General features: G+C 39.7%; 1 protein-coding gene across 3 annotated transcripts in view; it reads right to left on the bottom strand.

Annotated features, from left to right (window-relative positions):
- The window catches only part of Fbxo3 (F-box protein 3), a 29,702-nt gene extending 10,205 nt beyond the window's left edge, over window positions 1-19,497 (bottom strand). For 2 of the 3 annotated variants that reach the window (XM_005384153.2, XM_005384155.2), the window contains exons 1-8: window positions 19,344-19,497; window positions 15,589-15,678; window positions 12,838-13,001; window positions 6,963-7,077; window positions 4,864-5,068; window positions 4,141-4,186; window positions 978-1,062; window positions 29-151 (exon numbers count right to left, since the gene is read on the bottom strand). In XM_005384153.2, the coding sequence (XP_005384210.1) occupies window positions 29-151; window positions 978-1,062; window positions 4,141-4,186; window positions 4,864-5,068; window positions 6,963-7,077; window positions 12,838-13,001; window positions 15,589-15,678; window positions 19,344-19,447 (932 nt within the window). In that variant the 5' untranslated portion in view covers window positions 19,448-19,497. Of the gene's footprint in view, window positions 1-28; window positions 152-977; window positions 1,063-4,140; window positions 4,187-4,863; window positions 5,069-6,962; window positions 7,078-12,837; window positions 13,002-15,588; window positions 15,679-18,516; window positions 18,581-19,343 lie in introns of all 3 variants that reach the window. The other variant, XM_005384154.2, reaches the window with a different exon arrangement.
- Between the last annotated feature and the right edge of the window lie 312 nt (window positions 19,498-19,809).

The raw sequence follows: 19,809 nt of genomic DNA, 5'->3' as shown, positions 1-19,809 counted from the left end.
AAAAGGCAACCCAATTTAAAGTTCTCACCTGATTCGGTACGTGAAGAAATAGTGAGGTGGGTGTACAGAGCTGAGTTCTGGCAGAAATGATGTGGAAACAGAAACTGTAATATCCCCAGTTGTTGCTACACACTCTGGGTCATGAACATATCTAGGAAATTTAAGAAATTAAATATTTTAAAGTCAGGTAATATCAATTCTATAAGACTCAAGGTTTAAAGATACAATGCAAAATAGTTTACGCCTTGTAAGATCAAAAATATAAATCATATTTGAGTACAGTCCTATTAAATTTAGAAGAAAATTAGAAACACAGAAAACCTTGATTCAGTAATGACAATCAAGGATGAATGAAAGTGGTTCAAATAATGTATCAGTAGTTAGTTTTAAAAAAGGGCTTATCTCAGTTTTCAGAGCGAAGAAAAATTTAAGGTCATCTGAAAACCCAGCTACATCTGCTAAATAGTGGTTCTAATAATAAAAAGAAGTAAAAAGATGTAAATATATTGAGTTAGACGTCCTGCCTTTAACCAGAAGCCCCTAATGTATAGTTACTCAATTATTTCTGCTACAAAGGCTACTTTGACTAACATCGCCTCTAATACTAATTATAAGACCTGAATGCTCCATTGAGAGATAATATATGATACTTGGCAGGTCATAGTTCCTGACTTCCTATTCATACTAATTCTATTAATTACCAACAGCCTCTCGTTTTTTTCAAAGAGAAACTACACAGCTAGTAACAAGCCATAGCTTCTAAATTAAAAAATGAGTTTTTTCTCTTCATTGTTGAAGGTAAGAAAAGTGCTCATTAGGTGTTTGAATGTTTTACTTTTGCAATGAGAATAAAAGAGTGAGATTTAAGATAATGAGAGGTTCTGTTATTAACCTTGGGAACTTCATCTCATGATCTGTGATGGATGGTTTTTTCTGATTTACAATCATTTCGATCCAAAAAGCCCCAAATGAAATACCTGAAAATTTGGTCTCTGATGATGGGGAAGCCACCTGAAACAACATTTCTGACATAAGAGGTAAACCAGTCGGTAAAAGTAGCACCTACAAACAGGAAGTGGGAAAAAGAACACAGAGGTTTTTAAATAAAATCTACATAGGCAATAAAGAAACAATTATTTCTTTAAGCTTAAGATGTAACACCAATGTGAGTTCGAGACCGGCCTGGGCTACAAAGTGAGCTCAAGACCAGCCTGAACTGCACAGTGAGACCCTGTCTCAAAAAGACAAAAAAAAAAAAGAAAGAAAGAAAGAAAGAAAGAAAAAAGATGTAACACCAAAACTGGAAACATTCATAGACGGAATTCTACGAGTCCTCTATCAGGTCAATTTCTTCTCACAATCCCACTCACTTTACTGGCTCGTAAGTATGCCTCTTCCCAACCTTTGCTAGGGTCTCCTTCAGCTACCTTCAACCTTTTTTTCTTAAACACTTATAACCACTGGTTGTGGTAAATAATGAAAAACTTCCTGTCCATAACTTCTAAAACAAACAAAACAAAGGAGATTTAGCTATGGCTAGGAGGAAACCACAAAAGACAATGTCAGCATCTATTCTTCGATGATCAGGGTACACCGTGGCCCAGGGACATGCTGACTTACACACAAAATTCTGGCAGAAGCCAAGCTGAGTCTGGATTATCTACCAGGGGCAGGGCACGTGGACTTTTGTGCACCAGGCCAATCCCAAAGTGTTGTAGAGTGGCCCTGATCCTCTCAGTGACCAGCTCAAAGCAGAAAAGACTCAAACAGTGCAACGCAGGCCACACCTCACTGGGGCACTGACTGAGGCAATGGCAGCTACGGAGCTGATAACGTTTCTACCTTTCGGTAGCACAGCACAGCGTTACCAGACCGACCCGTGTGTTAACACAGCTCCAGGCCTCGCACATGTTAGTCTCTTAATTAGTGTTCAATAAACTTTTTTGTAGTCTGCTTTCAATTAACCCAATTCTGCACTCTGCCACACTAAATGTCAGATGCTAATTTCATGGTATTGTTAACTATGTTGTTGAAGGAATCATGGAAGATACAATTTGTTTTGTATCTGTGAGTACTAAGCTGTAATATTTTCAAAGCATCAACTGAGAGAAGGTAAACTGTAACAGCTGGTTCTTTCCTCAGTGTTCATTAATGGCCTATTCTGAGTCATTATTTGTTAAATGCACTCAAAGAGCACCCATCATTTAAACCATTTTGTGTTAGATACTAGGGAGCTATCTGAATAATATCAAAATTCACAGATCACTCTGGGTTTAATCCAGAGCCACAAAAATAATCTTTTTAAATGTTTCTTGAATGTAACTTTTTTCTTTTTCTGATTTTTTCACATATTATATTTTCAATATATTTTTATTCCATTTTATGTTTCACAACTAGTAATTTCTTTTTTTGTTGTTTTTTGAGACAGGGTTTCACTATGTAGTTCAGGCTGACTTTGAGCTCACAATAATCCTCCTGCCTCAATCTCTCAAGTGCTGGGATGACAGGTGTATACTAAAGAATTTTTAAAAATCATTTTGTATACTTCATCAAATATTATATATATGAAATAAATGACATGCATATACAGAAACTGGCATGATACATTTAAGTGTGTCTTAATTTAGCATAAATGTACCCAACTATGTTCTTTAAGGTGAGGACACAATAGGTAGCATTCACTGCTAAACTCATCTGCCGACAGATTTCAGTTTTCTTAAATATTTATTAATAGTGCCCTGAACACCAGGAGATGTTGCCTTGTGTGTCATCAAACCTCCTATGAAACTGAAACTTAGCTGAATCAAGATGCAATTTATATCTAAGGTGTTTTGCCAGTGAGCCCATATTCAGGAGTTTCTTAGACAGTGCTGGTGCTTAGCAAGGTAAGGAGGCTGAGTTCTCATCCTTCCCCCAGGGCATGCACTCCACACCTCGTCTACTCTCAGTGCATCTCACACCTCCTGCTCTGCTGTGCTCTCTAGAATTCCTAGCTTCTAGCACAGCATTGTCAGGCCTTGGCACTCTGAGGTAATGGTGACTTCTTCCTCACTGTGGCAGACAAGCACCAGGCTAACTCTGAGACACAGAGCCTAACGGCAGCTTCCCTAATTGCTGGGGCGGCCTTCAGTCCATAAGCTTGATAGCACTGCTGGGCTTAAGCTGCAATGGGCGTCTCTCAAAGTGTTATGCAAAGATGCCAAGGAGTGCAAGGAGCATGGGTTTCTAAACTTAGAAACCAGAGAACACAAGAGTCAATGGGTTGAGAGCAAGGGCCTAAACGTAAAAGCTTTCATAACATTAGGCAGGAGTAAGATCTTCTTGATATTGCAAAGTATACCACAAACCTGGACTGTGTCAGAGTACAGAACAGATGAATATTCTCTGTTCAAGGTTATAATCAGAAGATGTAACAGCTAGCAAGGTCTTCTTTTTTTTTTTTGTACTGCTGGGGACTGAACCCAGGGCCTGGTGCATGCTAAGCACGTGTTTCTACCATTGAGCCACATCCCTCGCCCTCTCTTTACTATTAATACATGGAAATGTTTAACATGTGTCAGCAATGCCTTCAAAAAGCAGAACCGCCATGAAGCTTCCAATGGGGCCAAATCTAAGCAACATTAGATTGGATAAAGAGCAAATGCACTCGAATACTAACGGGTTCTCAAAACCTGTAAGAAATATCCTTTTATGACCAAGGAAAATGGATTGTGCCAAGCACTTTATGAAGCACATGATTTACAGTGGTCTCAAAGACTGCCACTTCTGAAGCATTAGCATCAAAAGAGCAAAAGTATGAAGTCACTTTATGTATGTCCAATTGTACATCAGCACGACCAACAGAAAATGCAGGAATGTGTTAAGGGAACTATAGCTACAGAGCAATTCTGTGCATCTCACCTATCTATAGAAGAGCACAAGACTGCAAAGGGCATGACCTTTTTCCCAAATAGAAACAAAATTTTAAAAAAATGTAAGAGCTACTCTAATGAGAGCTTAGACGCAGTACTTTACAAACCAGAAAGCCTTAAGAAATCCAAGTATAAAGTAGCCAGTTGCTCATAACTTAAGAAGTTTGAACAATTCTTTTTTTTTTTTTAACCAGAAGGAAGAAGGGGAAAGAATGACTTTTTCTCCTACCTATGATAAACATGTCAATAGCAGCTGGATCCCGAGCCATTTGGTCCTAGGTGAGAAAAAGAATGTAACTGATACATTTCTCATTGTTCGTTACCTGGATTTCTCCCCATAACAAAGCAAAACAGATAAAAATTACTTAAGCGTTCCAATGAACACTCAGGTATTCCTCATACTTTTCAGTTCTTGCTTTTAGGATTCCTAGGTTTAGGCTCTCCCTGTAACATCCTCAGAAGAGCACCAGGCACTTCAGGAAGATAAACACTTATGTAACTGCTACTGCCGTGAGGATAAATGAAGACATTATCCCTCAAAAACACAACTAGGAAGCTGAGGTAGTAACATAGATGGCTTGTTAGAAGGAAGGGCTTTGGGTTGACAGGAGATCCAAACAATTCTAATGTGTTCAAAAGCTAAATTTTTAAAAAGTTAAGAAATATACCTTATAATTAAGTACTTCAATGAGAAGCTCCTCATTAATTTCTCTTAAACGTCAAATCACAGTTCTCCCTCTCTCTGTATATAAAAATTCACATTGTTTATCCAATGATACAGCTTTCTTCTGGCATTCCACAACATTATGTCAGAATATTAGCTTTTCAGTCAGTTGAAAAATATAACATAACACTCTATCCTTGGTTCTACAACCCTGAAAATACTAATGGACACACTTATGTAATCATCAGAATGCACCCTAAAGCCACATTCAAACACACTTCTACTTACTGGACATTGGTAGAAAACCTCATTTTTATTTCGGCCCTCTGCTGCTTCCACGGCTATGTACTGACTCAAACCAGTATGGATACAAAACGTCAAAGGGAGGCAATACTTCAGTCCCTGCCTCTGCTGGAAGCCTCCAGCGGCTGTGTCGACGTCTAACAAATCTTCCGAACGATAGTGATTCGACAGTGCCATACTTCCCAGCAACCTGAGGAGAACACACACTCGAAGATGTATACCACTTTGGTACCAAACCGAAGCTGTGCTGTATCTACTTGACGAATCATTTCACACTGACAACTTTAGAAGTACTGATTAGTGGCTCTAAACTAGAAATATCATAATCTGTATAGTAAATTCAAACTCATCGGAAAGAAGATTGTGATTTAAATTAAAAATTGAATTAAATGTTTAAATAGTCAAAATGTCTATCTTTAAAAAAGAAATATAGTTTTGTTGATTTCAACAATCTGTCTCTAGGTAAGCACAGTGGTGCACACCTATAATCCCAACATAGTTTCGTGGCTAAGGCAAAAAGATTCCAAGTTTGAATCCAGCCTACGCAACTTAGCAGGACCCTGTCTCAAAAATTTGTTTTGTTTTCTGAGACAAGGTCTTGCTATGTAGTTCAGGCTGGCCTTGAACTTGCTAGGTAGCCCAGGCTGGCCTCAAATTCATGGCGATCCTCCTGCTGTAGCCTCCTGAGTGCTGCAATTACAGATGTGAGCTACCACGAATGGCTAAAAAAATTTTAAAGAAGGGATGGAGATGTAGCTCAGCATGAAAAAAAAAAAAAAAGAAGCAGGAATATATCTTGCCATAATATAACTATCTGCCAAGGTTTTGGTATATATATGTAAATGGTAACAATGTTTAAGGGGCTGGGAATTTAGCTCAGCGGCACAGCGCCTGCCCGGCAAGTGTGAGGTCTTGAGTTCAATTCCTGGTACCGGGAAAAAAAAAAACAATGTTTAAAAGGAGTAAATTCTCCGACATCTTTCTCTTGATATAACCTTTAGCTTACCTTGTAATCAGAAAATAAAAATGCAAATCAGTCTAAATCCTGTCCAAATCTGAAATACATGGGATAAATATTAATCTCACTTCATATGTGTAACAGTAATAATAATAATCATCCACATATCAATGACTACCTGGTGGTCCCTATGAGACTTCTATCCTAAGTCTCACTGCTTGGGCTATATACTATGTGTTCAAACTCATGACTTGGTTCTGGGCAATTCTTACAACAAAGTTCTTTCCTGTTTGCTGTTAAAATATGACAAATTTTCAACTTTGCCACATTTCAGTTTGATAAGGAAACAAGAAAAAAAAAATCGCTAGTACAGATTTATCTAGTCCTAACTGACTTCTATTTCTGACTTGTGCCTGATAATTGATTTTTGAAAAAAGTCTTAAAATATCAGTATGAACTTCTGAGATTCCTGAACACACTCAATTCTCATCTGAAATTGCGACCAGAGCTTTCCAGGATTCTTCACATGTAATGGGACACCTGGTTCCTGTAGGGACACTGCAACGTTCTCCCTCCCTCTCACAATATCTAAGTCTCTGAGATCGCTTAATGACTGTGAGTGAAATTGATGGCTATTACACAGTCTGCTTTTACCAAAAAGTTTCACAATGAATTATGTCATCTTTTAGAAGTTTTAAATAGGCATTTGATTACAGGCTACCCTTGACTATGACAAAATTCATGTTGTCTTTAGTGTATGCACCTCTGAGCAAAACAAGCTTCCCTAAACAATTTACCTGGCCTGTAACAGGATAAACATGTCAAGAATTCTACAGAGTTCAGTTAAAATATACTTACATGCATCTCTGCCCATCGTCCCCATACCCTGACCCCAATCCGACTGCACCTTAATTATAAGGACGCTGGCAATGTTTTTATTGAGATAGTTAATTTTGGTAAAATATAATTCAAGCTATACATTTTGTCTCATGGACTGCTACAAGGAGGGATAGGGGATACCTATACTACCCTACTTTGTTAAGGGTAACTACGAAAACATCTATTTACTGTCGTTTTAGGAAATGACATTCATCATTAAAAGTCACCAAAACATGGCACATCTTACCCAGGAACCACTAACTTCTGTCCATTGTGGATGCGGTACGAACACCGATAATCATCGGGAAGCTTGCAGCCGATCTGAGCCTCCACTGCATCTAGGTCTTCCTCCCGTGCACCCTCTGCAAATCACACCAAAGAGGGAATTGTGGAGACACATAAACCTTCAATCAGAAAAGAAAAAGAACCTATCTGCTAACTCCGGAAGCCATCTTAGAGTGAGTGAGCTCTTCTAAAATATACTGCCAAAGAATAGGGGAAATGAAGTGCAACTGAAAACTCATTTGGAGCACTAAGCAAGTAGAAGTCCTTCATTTCAGCACAGAAAACACTGGCCCTAAGCAAAACATGGAAAGAGGACACCAAGGAGATGCACAGTAAGTTTTTACACTGTAACACAAACAGTATATATCTCATTTTTAACCAGCTAATACAGTCAATCCTCCTTTATTTAAAAAGCCAGAAAGTCTCTAAACTGATGTTTCTAGAATTTTAACATACTTTCTCTCCCTCTCTTTTTAATTTGAGAAGAGGTCTTGGCTATGTTGCCCCAGCCAGTCTCAAACTCCTGGGCTCAAGTGATCTTCCTGCCTCAGACTCCCAGTACAGTACTGGGACTACAGCCGGGCACTATAGTCTGTGCCCAGCTTTAATGTGGTCTTTTTATGAAAAAAAAATACAGGACATAAGGTGCAGGTTTCTGCTGTGAGCAGGCCATTGATATGAGTCCTAATTTGCACATTTGTAAACTTCCATATATTTCATCTTTTTTTTTTGGTTTTTCTCCGGTACTGGGAACCGAACTCACGACCTTGCGCTTGCCAAGCAGGCGCTTTGCCGCTGAGCTAAATCCCCAGCCCTATTTCATCTTTAAAAAGCATGAAGAAACTACAAATACAAGAGGAGAGCTCCACCTCCAGTAATGGCCCACAGCTTACTGTTTGAAGACTTATAAAAAACCACACAGTAGCTAGGCTTGGTGGCACATGCCTGTAATCCCAACACTTGGGAGGCTGAGGAGGATCGCTGCAAATTTGAGACCAACCTGGGCTACAAAGTGAGTTCAAGGCCAACCTGAACGGCATAGCCAGGCTGTCTCAAAAAGACCAAAAACAAAAAAAACAAAAAAATACCATACAGGAAAAGAAAAGAGGAGGTTTTTGAAGCAACTGCCAATTCTAAAAACCAACATGAGGCTGAAATGCCAGGAAGTTGAGTGAAGATTTAGGCAGTCCCATAAGGATGGAGGATTAAAAAAAAGTGGGGTGCAGAGTCCATAATGGAGAAACGGACCTTATAAAACCCAGGTCATTTGGCTAGGACCCAGAAGGGCCACCCCAGGAAGAGCGGGTACTGAAAATAGACTACTATAATAGAAAACTAAAGCCCAGCTTCCAATCACACTAGTTCCTAACTGGAATAAGGCAATCTATACACTGACTAGCTGCCAGGCCAAGACAGAGGAAATTGCTAGAAGACAGTAACACTGCCCTCAAACTCAAGTAATGTCTAGCAATCAATCAAAACATAAATAAATAAATAAATTAAAACTAGGCCTACATAAAGACAAAATCTGACTAAAGAGCAAAAGGGGAAAAAACGACTACAAATAAAACTAACTCTACAATATATCCCATTACTGAAGTGAGTAAACATGAACTTTAAAATATCCATAAATACCCATACATTGCTACATTCAATAAGTCAAATGACAAGACAGATAATTTCTGGCATGTGTCAAGAGGCAATTATGAACCTCATGGAGAATAATTATAAAATTATATCTAGACAAATCTCTGGAAAATGCTGAAAATCAAAGAGAAATCTTAACAGCAGCTAGAGGTGGAGAAAGGCATATAATTACTACCTTCAAAGGAAACAAAGTCAAATTAATAGCTGACTTCTCAACAGAAACAAAGAAGTCAGAAGAATGACATCTTCAAAGTGACTGAAAATATCAGTGCTGATTAGAATTCTACATCCAGTAAATATATCCTCCTAACAGTGAAGACGAAATACATACACTTTTTGGGCTAGCGATACAGCTCAGTGGTAGAGCTCCTACCTGGTGTATGTGGGACACTGAATCAATCCCAAGCACCAAAAGTAAGTAAATCAATTAATCAATTAAAAAGAAAGAAATATATTTTTAGACTAAGAAAACCTGAAAAGATTCAGCAGCAACAGTCTCTCCTGGAAGAAATTCTTCAGACAGGAAGACAATGATCCCCAGTAAAAGCATGAAGATGTAGGAGGGAAGAACAACTAGGTAATGATGAAGGGAAATCTAAATCAATATTGAATATCTATGTAATAATAGTGTTTTCAGGGATATAAATATGTTGAAAATTAAAATTGCAAAAAAGTAATACAAAAGAGAAGGGGCTATATAGCTCAGCTGGACAGCACATTTGCCTAATATGCACAAGGCCCTAAGTTTGATCTCCAACACTCTACTCCCCCTGCAAACAAAACCTCAAAACTATAAGGTAGGGCCGGGCATGGTGGTGCACACCTGTAACCCCAGCACTCGGGAGGCTGAGGCAGGAGGATCGTTGTGAGTTCGAGACCAGCCTGGGCTACAAAGTGAGCTCAAGGCCAGCCTGAACTACATAGTGAGCCCCTGTCTCAAAAAGACAAAAAAAGAAAAAAAAAAAAACCAAATCAAAATAAAACAAAAAAAAAACCTATAAGGTAGAAGGGAGGTGACTGGAAATAAGGCATTATAAGTTTCTTTCATCATCAAGAAGTTAAAAAAATATTAATTTACATTAGACCTTATTAAGTCAAAGATATACATTTTAGTATCTATGGTAACCACTAAAAAAGAATTATAAGCACAAGGGAATGAAAAAAACGCAATGAAGAGGAACGCAAAAAAGTAAGAAGAATGCAAAAAAATAGAACAGTGGACATGATCTATTTAAATTCAAATATATACACTAAATATAAGTGGGCTAAATAATCTAGTGAGAAGACAAACTGACATACCAGGTGAAAACAAAGACTAAGGCTCAAGGTCAGTGCTAGCCTAACATGCACAAAGTCACAGGACCCTTTGAAAAAAACAAAACCCAATCAAATAAAAAAACCACACAATTAAAATAAAACACACAATTATAGACAGAAGAAACTTGTATGTAACATAGGTACAGAAAGGAAAGCTAGAACAGTTCTACTAAAAATCACAAGGAACAGACTTTAAGGGAAACAGCTTTATTTTTTTTTTTGCTTTTTTTTTTGTTTTTTTTTGAGACAGGGTCTCGCTATGCAGTTCAGACTGGCCTTGAGCTCACTTTGTAGCAGAGGCTGGCCTCAGACTCGAAATGATCCTCCTGCCTCAGCCTCCTGAGTGCTGGGATTACAGGCGTGTGCCACCACGCCCGGCTAAGGGAAACAGCTTTAGTAGAGCTAACAGAAGGCTTCTCATTATGACAAAAAGATTAAACTTACTACAAAGATATTATAATTCTAATTTTATGCATGTAATACTGCAGCTTTAAAATATATTTTTAAACGAACTGAAATGCAATTTCTTTTATCTTTTTGAGACAGGATCTCACTATGTAGTGCAGGCTGCCCTTGAACTCACTTTGTAGCCCAGGCTGGCCTTGAACTCACAGTGATCCTCCTGCCTCAGCCTCCCGAATGCAGGGATTACAGGCATGTGCTACCATGCCTGGCTGAAATGGAAAATTTTTATCTACAAGCATATTTTTCCATTGCTGTAATGTTAGCAGCTTAACATAACACTCATTGCCTGGGAATGTAGCTCTGGGGTAAAGCATTAGCCTGCCACATGTAAGGCCCTGAATTTAATCCCTACAGCCACAAAACAAACAACCAAACCAACAACACTCGCTCATTTATTTTTCAAGTAAATGTGAGGCTGACACAGCCCGGGCAAGGCTCCTTTTTGAAATGCCTCTCCCACACAGGACAGTTGGCCTCTATTCTCTAGGCTCAGTTGAGGGGAGGTGAAGGGAGCTGAGTCCACCTCCCAGGAAAACAGAGCCAGGAGTTTCACATATTATTTCAGTTTGTGTAGGTCAGAAGTCCAGGCATGACTCAACTGGACCTACTATTCAGGTCTTACAAGGCTCAAGTCTCACTCTATTCATCTTTGTTTGGGATCCTCTTCCAACTTCACTGATTATTGGTAGAATTCAACTCTTTGCAGCGGCAGGATGGAGGTCCTCTGCTCCTATAAGCCACCTGTCATTCCCTATGATGTGGCCTTCTCCATAACATGCCAGTTTGCTTATTCAAAGTCAACACAGAGAGAGACGCTTTGAATCTTGCTGGTTTCTGGGAGGCCCAGTCCCCTTTAAGGACTCATTTGACTGAGGCAGTCTCACCCAAGATAATTTCTCTTTTGATTAACAAAGACCTCAAATTCAACATATTTAGGACTTTAACTACGTCTGCAAAAATCCCTCCACCTTTTTCATATTATGTAGCCTAATCACAGTACAGCAGTGAAATCAATTCTATTCACAGTTCCGCCTACACTCAAAGAGAGATGATTGTACTTAGGTATGTACACCAGGGGTTGGGAATCTTGGGAGCTACCTCAGGTCTCTGCCTCCACTGGGAGATTTTAGCATACTTCTCTCAGTGACTAATAGAAACGAGCAGAAAAGAAGAAAATGGGGCAGACGATTTAAACAAGATTAACAAATCTTACTTAATAATATCTATAGTACTAAAGGAAACAACTGCAAAAGCTACATTCTTTTCAACTGAACATGAAACAATTACCCAAATAAACAAAACAGATTATACATGGACCACAGCACAAATTACATCCAATTTTAAATGAGAGAACTCATATAGAATATATTCTCTAATCACAGTGAAATTAAAATATATTTTTATTTTTTATTTTTCTTTAAAAATATATTTTAAAAGATTACTAAAAAAGCTCTGAATGTTTGGAAATTAAGCAATACATTTCTATATAATCTATGGGTTTTTAAACCAGACAATAAAGGTAATGAAAATATAATGTATTGAACTCTGGGATAAAAGAATACGTTTAGAAGGAAATTTATAGCACTAAATGCATCAGAAAAAAAGAAAGCTTGAAAATCTATGGCCTAAGCAATCATCTCAAGTCAGGGGAAAAAAAAGTCACAATAAAACTCAATCAAAAAACAAATTAATGAAATAAAAAATAAATAAATAAGAGAAGGACCAAGATGCCAGTCTTACTTAACAAGACTTACCAAGAAAGTACAAAAAATTTATATTAGAAATGGAAGAAGTGATATCACAGATTCAGTAAGCATGAAATAGATATATATTGTCTTTTTAATATTATAAAATATTTTACTTATGACAGTTAATTTGACTATTTAGATGAAGGGGATAATTTCCTACATAAACATAATTTATCAAAATTGACATAAGAATAAATAGAAAGCCTGAACAGCCCTATATCTAATAAAGCAATTAAATTCTTAATTGAAAACCTTCCCACAATAAAAACTCCAGTGTTGTATGGCTTGCTGGTAAAGCCTCTGGGTTCAATTCTTAGCATGAAAAAATATTTTTAAAAAGAAATCACAATAGATACTCTCAAGCAATCTCAGCATTACTATTTTCTTCATATAAAACAAGTGTAAGGACAAAAAGAGTTCAGCTTTCTCTCCAAATAAACCACCATGTGAGTTCCAAGGTTGAGCAAAAACAAGGCAAGCTCCAGAGCAAAGGTACTTCTACTCTGTTGGTGCTCCACTTCCTTGGAAACTGTGACTGGTGGATTACAGACAAGCTTGCATCACAGTACAATTGCACAAATGACAAAAATTCCAAGTTATTTAATTTACTCATACTAATAGTAACCAAAATGGGGGAAGGGGACCCTGCATTCCCAGTACCTTTCAGAGATAAAACCATCCGAGGACACCTGGGCTCCAAATATTTCTTGAGATCATCCCAGGCCTTTTTAATAGCAGCGTAATGGTCAATGTATCTTCCTACGTCAGAGTAAGTATCTATGAAGAGAGATTTCCAACACTGATTCTTCTGTGTTTTCTCTTCCCTAAATAGATTTTAAAAATGAGGTTAAAAATCTTTTGAAAGGATATTAGCATATATTTTCAACACGAACACATTTTATTATTTTAGCTACAAAGGGAGATTATATAGCAAAAAGGGATACAGACTTCAAAAATTTTAACAGGAGCTACTGTTGGCATGGTGGGATTATGAGTCACTTATTTTCTTACTTTCTACTTAAACTTTTTCTAATAATTAATAAAATATAGTATGAATACCATATGAATAGAATTTCAACTTACTCCTAACAATATATCAACTGTAAAAATTTTAAAGGTATATAGTTGTTCCATTTTAGAGAATACTTAGAATCTAGTGATATCCTATTAAGCTAGCACATCTGCATTGTATTAGAGAACCATAAAGCAGCAAAATAATTATATGATTCAGCATTGTTATTTGGTATAATTCTGCAAACATTTATTGAGTGTGCACTTAGTTGCCACTGAAGACACAAAAAATAAGGCAGAATTTTTAAAAAATAACTTCAAAAGGTATAGTCTTACTAAGGAGAAAGAATGAAGTGTAAATTTAAGATTCAGAAGTGATGGAGAATAAAGCAGACATAGAAATCCTGAAGATAACATACCAATTTGCTCAACTTTCTTGTGTAGGAAATGGGAGCTACGGAAGTTTTAACTGTAAAGTTAAAAGAACTGTGGTTTGGGGCCGAGGATATAGCACAGGGGCACAAGCAAGCACCTGCCTGCCAAGTGCAAGGTCCTGAGCCCAATTCCCAGTACAAAAAAAAAGGGAACTGTGGTTTGGGAGGGGTAGATTTAAGGGGTGGGAACTAGAGGCACAGGGGAACTGGGAAGACCTGCAGTAGTACTGGTTAAGAGATGAGGAAGTAACCTAAAGCTGTAGAAGCCAAATGAAATGAACAGGAAGCCTTAAGAAACATACAAAAGCTAAAATTAGGAAGGGTTGGCAATTAAATCAAGGTAGAGAAAGAGAGAGGAGATCTAAGATGATTCCTCATTCTGGATTGGATGCCTGGACGGACGGTGCTCCCATGAAGAACAAGGACACAAAGGGTATGCTTTAGGGATGAGGAAAGCTCAAATCAAGGTAGGGTTTTCAGGAGGGGAGCATCTTTTTATTAATCTAAACAATATATACATATACTAGCAAAACTAAAACCTACCAAAGAACTGGGGTAGTGGTACAGCTCAGTGGTATAGCACTTGGCTAGCAGGCATGAAGCCCTCATGCCTTAAAAAATAAAAATGTAATATGTACCAAAGAACCTGTGATAAAAAACTAGTTCTAAACCCAACCTCTCAAAAGGAGTTTAAATTATTTAAGAATTTAGTATCTCTATGATTCTAAATGTTTAAATCTCTGATTCTTGATTTATCAATTTTATACATAACTGCTGATACTCCAAAGTGCAAGATGAGGACACAGCAATATTTAAAATTAAAATCCAAATTAACTAACATTCCCTCTTCTCCATTTTCCTCCTCCCAATGTTAATAGCTTTGTCATTAATTCTTACTTTGGCAGAATTAAACCTTCCAGCTTTAAATAATACACTTAAACCTCTACTGCTTGCTTTTTTTTTATACCAGGAATCAAACTCAGGACCTTACGCTTGCCATATACTTCTTGCTTTACCCATCTTACTCACTCTACCTGCCTCCCCTCAATCTAAGAAAAGACAGTAGTACCCCTACCTTTCCTTTCACCTTTCCCAACTCTCGCTGTCTTGTCATCTATATTTTTATTCTGTCAAATTGTTGCTATCTACCGAACCCAGTTATGCCATGCATGACAGTCAAGGGAAAGGTGCAGCAGACAGTGCTGCCAATGATCCCAGAGCCAAGCAAGGACATCACAGGCAGAGACTCAGGCCGGCGAGGTAGAAGAACTCAGATAGTCACTAGGAACTGCAGCAATGCATAATGCAAAGTCACAGAGAGAGAACAGTGGGTCAAGCACAAAACCTTGAAGAACACCAAGATTCCCTAGCAGGCCCAACAGCCATCAAAGGAGACAAAGGTTAGAGAAAAGAGTCACGACAGACTAGTGTTATAGCAGCCAAGGGTCATGTTTCAAGAATATATACACCCGGCCAGGGAGATAGCTCAGCGGCACAGCACCTGCCTGACAAGTGCAAGGTCCTGAGTTCAATTCCCAGTACCCCCGCAAAGAAGAATATATATTCCACACCAGAGAATGGGAAGGGGAAGAAGGGAGACGGAGACTAAGTGACAAGTACTAAAACACTGTACAGTTAAACAGGAGGAATGAGTTCTGCTGTTCCACAGCACAGTTCAGTGAGTAAAGTTTATAATAATTCATTCTGTATTTTATAAAGAACTAAAAGAGAGGAGTTCAAAGATTCCAACACAACCAAATGACCAAGTGTTTAAGGAGATGGAAATGCTAATTAACCTGATTTGATCATTATAATTGTACACATTATTGAATTATCACACTGTACCGCATAAATATGTTCAGGTATTATGTATCAATTAAAAATATATATAAAGTTAAAAATTTACTCTAAAAAATTAATCTTTCCCATAGACACACAAAAGAATACACAGTCCCCGAACACTTACTCGGAGATCAGCCAGTATTTTTTGCAGTGTCTTCTCCACAGTGGATCATGACTTGATAGTTGGCTAAGTCTTCGACTCACATAGCAACAACTAGCAGCAACGCAAGTCACAGGAGTAAAAGAAAATGCAAAATATTAAAAATAAAGATTAAAACAGTCATTGCTAAATTTTGTTGTATTCCTTTCATTTTTCTAATTTTCCAATCCAAACAGCATTTTCTAGGCACAGGTGGAAGGCTGAGGCAGGAGGATATCAAGTTCTAGGCAACTTAGCAAGTTTAAGCCAGCCTGGACTAAATAACTAGACCCCATCTCAAAAACAAAAACAGTACTTTCTAAGATAGCATTTTGTTTAACATGTTAAGCTAGTATAACTACCACATGAGTAATAAAATCTTTTCATTCACAAATCCTGAAACTTCTATAATTGTAATTTTTATAAGAAAGTCTATAAAATACATGTACCATCAGAGTTAACCTCAAATCAAAGTTTTCTTACATTATTATTATCAGAGTAATACTCTCTATGTATAAAAAATGTTATTTATAGGTGTAAGCAAAGTTGTTATCAGGTCTTTTTTTGTGATTTATAATGCATGCTACAAATGCATAGGTCCTTTGTTTTGTTGTAATTTTTTAAAAGGAAAAATATTGCAGCCACCAACACTTTATTAAAGCAACTACTGGAAAATCCACTTAAAAGACATCTGACTCATAATAGTTCTGATTCAATGTTCATGACTATACAAGTTAGCAGTTGCCTCAAAACATGGAATGTTAAAAGCAAGTACTTTTCCTACTATATCAAGACTTTTAATACAATAGTGCGCCAATCCTATAAATGTTACCCTACATAATTCATTTGCAAAAAGAATGAACCTGGATTTCTATCCTTTCAGAAGAAAAATCACAGCTCACAGAAAGTAGGTATTCACTTGGGCAACAGCTAATTAATAAATTTTAAATCACATGGAGTTTTTAAGGCCATAAGTAGGGTGTATTAAAAACTCACCTATGATAAATTATTAGCCTTTGTTTTTTGGGTTTTTCTTTTTTTTTGGTTTTTTTCCAGCACCGGGAATCAAACTCACAACCTCGCGCTTTGCCAGGCAGGCGCTGTGCCGCTGAGGTAAATCTCCAGCCCCCAAATTATTAGCCTTTGATTTACAGGTTTTACAGAAACACCATCCGCATCCTTTTCTGCCATGCACAGAAAACACTCAAACTAACTTTTATAAACACAAGAACCCCTCCAGTTTTATAAATTCAGGCTCTTCTTTTCTTGATTCTTCTCCCTCCACTGCCCCAGCAGCTATAATAAGCACCAAAGGCGATTTTGATGCACATCAAGTTTGAAAACTACCATTCTACATAGAGACTCTGATTCAGACTGCTTGGAGTGAGAGCTGTAACTCAGGTACAGTTATGCTTAAAAGGCGTTGTTAATTTTGATGCACAGTGAAGGTGGAGAACGGCATATGACGCATCACTGGAATAGAGAAAGCATCACACAATCTCAAACTACACAACTGATTCTAAGACAAGATCCCCAGGGACTAACCCAATCCAACCCAGTAGGTGAGCAAATATGTACCAAAACAGCCCGGACTTGGCAATGGGCCGCACACTTGGCAGAGCTGGGTTGTATGGTGCAGGAAAGAAGTTCCAGTACGCTGGACACATCTGGGTAGCATCAGTGGTATTCACCTCAACTGAATTCCACAGACAGTAAAGGAGGGGTCATACTTCTTCATTTCACAGTTTGATTACCACTTACGACATAATATAAAATCTGTTCTAACCTTGGCTCACAGGCCCTACATGATCTCACCAGTTTCATCTCAAACCAGTCTGCCTGTGAGTCACCCTCTACTTCCAGCAACACCTGCCTTCTAGCTCCTCCAATAGGCCGTGCTGTTGGACAGTGCCATCAGCCTCTGAGTACACTGTTCCCTCTGCCAGAACTACACTGTTGCTGATATGGCCGCTCTTTCCACTGCAAATTGGTCATCTCTTTCTCCCCGTTCCTTAACAGAGCAGTCTATTTTCTTCACGGTACTTAGCACCTCATGTAATTACAGACTCATCCATCTTTCCATCTTGCCTACTAGTCTGTAAGCTGCACGAGAGGGGACCTCATCTATTTTGTTCACTACTGTGTTCCTTAACATGTAATGGGCTGGCACATAGCAGGTACTCAAAAAAATCTGTAGAATAAATGATGATTACCAAGGTAAACAAGACAGCTCTTATACTTAAGAAGCTCACAATCTATCTGAGATGCCAAATTTTGCACAGAAAGGAGTAAGGTAGAGAAGGTGAACTCGAATTTCAACTTGCCAGGTTGAGAAGAGGGGAAGAAGGTATTCCAGGCAAAGCCAAGAGCTTAAGCCACAAAACAAAAAAGTGCAAGTGCATGGCATGTTAGCACATGTCTAATTTGACTACAGTCGACTGTGCAGTTATGACAGTGGAAGAGAAATAAGGTCTGAAAAGCTTTATATCTTGAGCCACACGATAAAATATCTAGAAGTTCAGGTTAGAATCTCTAAACAAGGAATATCAGAAGTTTTTAAGAAGGACAGCCAAATCTGCTCGGTGAAGATCACTGCGGCAGCAATCAAAACTGGTGAGATGGGGTGAAAACAATTTGGGCCAGGATAAGCTTTTGTAAAGAAAAATTTCACTTTTCGGCATTGGTACAGCCTGAGCAGGGAAAAACATTTATTTTTTAGAAAAATAAAAAAGTGTTAGCAGGTACTAGCATAGGCAGCAGCAAGTAACCTGAGGTATCCCACTTAGCTAGGCCAACCAAGAGCTACCCGTAACTCCAAGAAATATGTATTCCCAAAAGAACCCTTAATAACACAGGGCACAATGGCTAGACTCCAAAGGTTAATCACACACCCAAAAAAGAAGCCAGTCTCACCTATCTGTTCCGAGAGGACATCCTCCGCAAACATACATGGTAGCATAAGAAACTCAGGGCCATGCTGTCAAGAATACAAAAAAAATCTGACACCCGGGTGTGGGGAAGGGGAGTGGGTAGCACCGTTTCTTCCACCAGCCCGAACAGTCCCAATCTCTGAAAGAATTGGACACTTAACCACCCTTACCAGCAACCGATGTTTATCTTTGATAGACGGTCACCGGTATCGCACCACCGGAAGTCAGTACCAAAACACAAAATCCACCATCCAATCGTAAGGAGGAAAGGCTGAGAGCAAAGCAGTTCTCAAACACAGAAGTCGCAAAGTGAGCCCTGCCAGCGTTCACAGTGTCGGTGTCACACTGGGGTGTCAGGGTGGCCTGCCGCCTTCCCCGCGCGCTCTGTGTGTTCACGCCGCCGCCGGACCCCGCAGGCCCCAGCCCGACAAGGAGGAGCACGGGCACCGGCAGGGCTTATCTACGGCGTCCAGTGCTGAGACAGACCGGGTGGGGCCCTTAGGAGCCGGGGGCGCGACAGGGCAGCATGCGGGGCGCCACCCTCGTCCCGGGCAACTGGGCCGGGCTGCGGCCTGGGAGAGAGGGCTCTCGCTCCCGGGTCCCGGGCGCTGGACGTGAGAAAGACCTCAGGGCGGGGTCCTTCCGCCCTGGCCCCTCAGCCCCCAGGTGGCTCTGCAGGATAAGGGCGACCCAGGCGTCACCTTCTGGAGACGCGGGATCCGGAGTCCACCGGCCTCCAGGTCTCCTTCCCCAGTGCCTCAGTGCCTCCTCCCGCGTGCTCCCACCCCTGCCACGCGCGCCGTGCATTACTTGATTAGGTCCCGGTAGTCCAGAAAGGATAAAATGAGGAGCAAAGGGTCGGTAGGCAGCGACTCCAGGGTCATCAGCGTCAACTCGGCCTCCATGGCCGCCATCTTGCCTGGCGCGGTGCAGCCTGGCCCCGCCTCGGCCCCGCCCCCGCCGCCGCGCCCCGGCCGCTCCCCAGCCGCGCGCTCAGGTTTGTTATGTAACCGACCTCCGGCCCCGCCCCCAGGGAGGGCGGAGGGGCGGAGCCCGCGAGGCTCCGCCTCCGCCGCTGCTCCTTTCTGCAGAGACAGGAATAGCTGTCAGTCAGTCGCACAGCCCCAGCCTGCCCCTCGTGTTCCTTCGCTCGGACCTCAGGCTCTTTCAGACTTTGTTCCCGAGTCTTTTGCCTCGCCCCTTCCCAGCAAGTCCTCAAGCACAGTTTTACACCCGATAGCCTCAAATCCTCGTTTCAAACTCCATACTAATTCCT

The sequence above is a fragment of the Chinchilla lanigera genome, unplaced genomic scaffold (genome assembly GCF_000276665.1).
Source record: "Chinchilla lanigera isolate Chin_1 unplaced genomic scaffold, ChiLan1.0 scaffold00021, whole genome shotgun sequence".
Classification (NCBI taxonomy): domain Eukaryota; kingdom Metazoa; phylum Chordata; class Mammalia; order Rodentia; family Chinchillidae; genus Chinchilla; species Chinchilla lanigera.
Note: the sequence above shows the minus strand (reverse complement) of the source record. Positions and strands in the feature narration are given on the sequence as shown.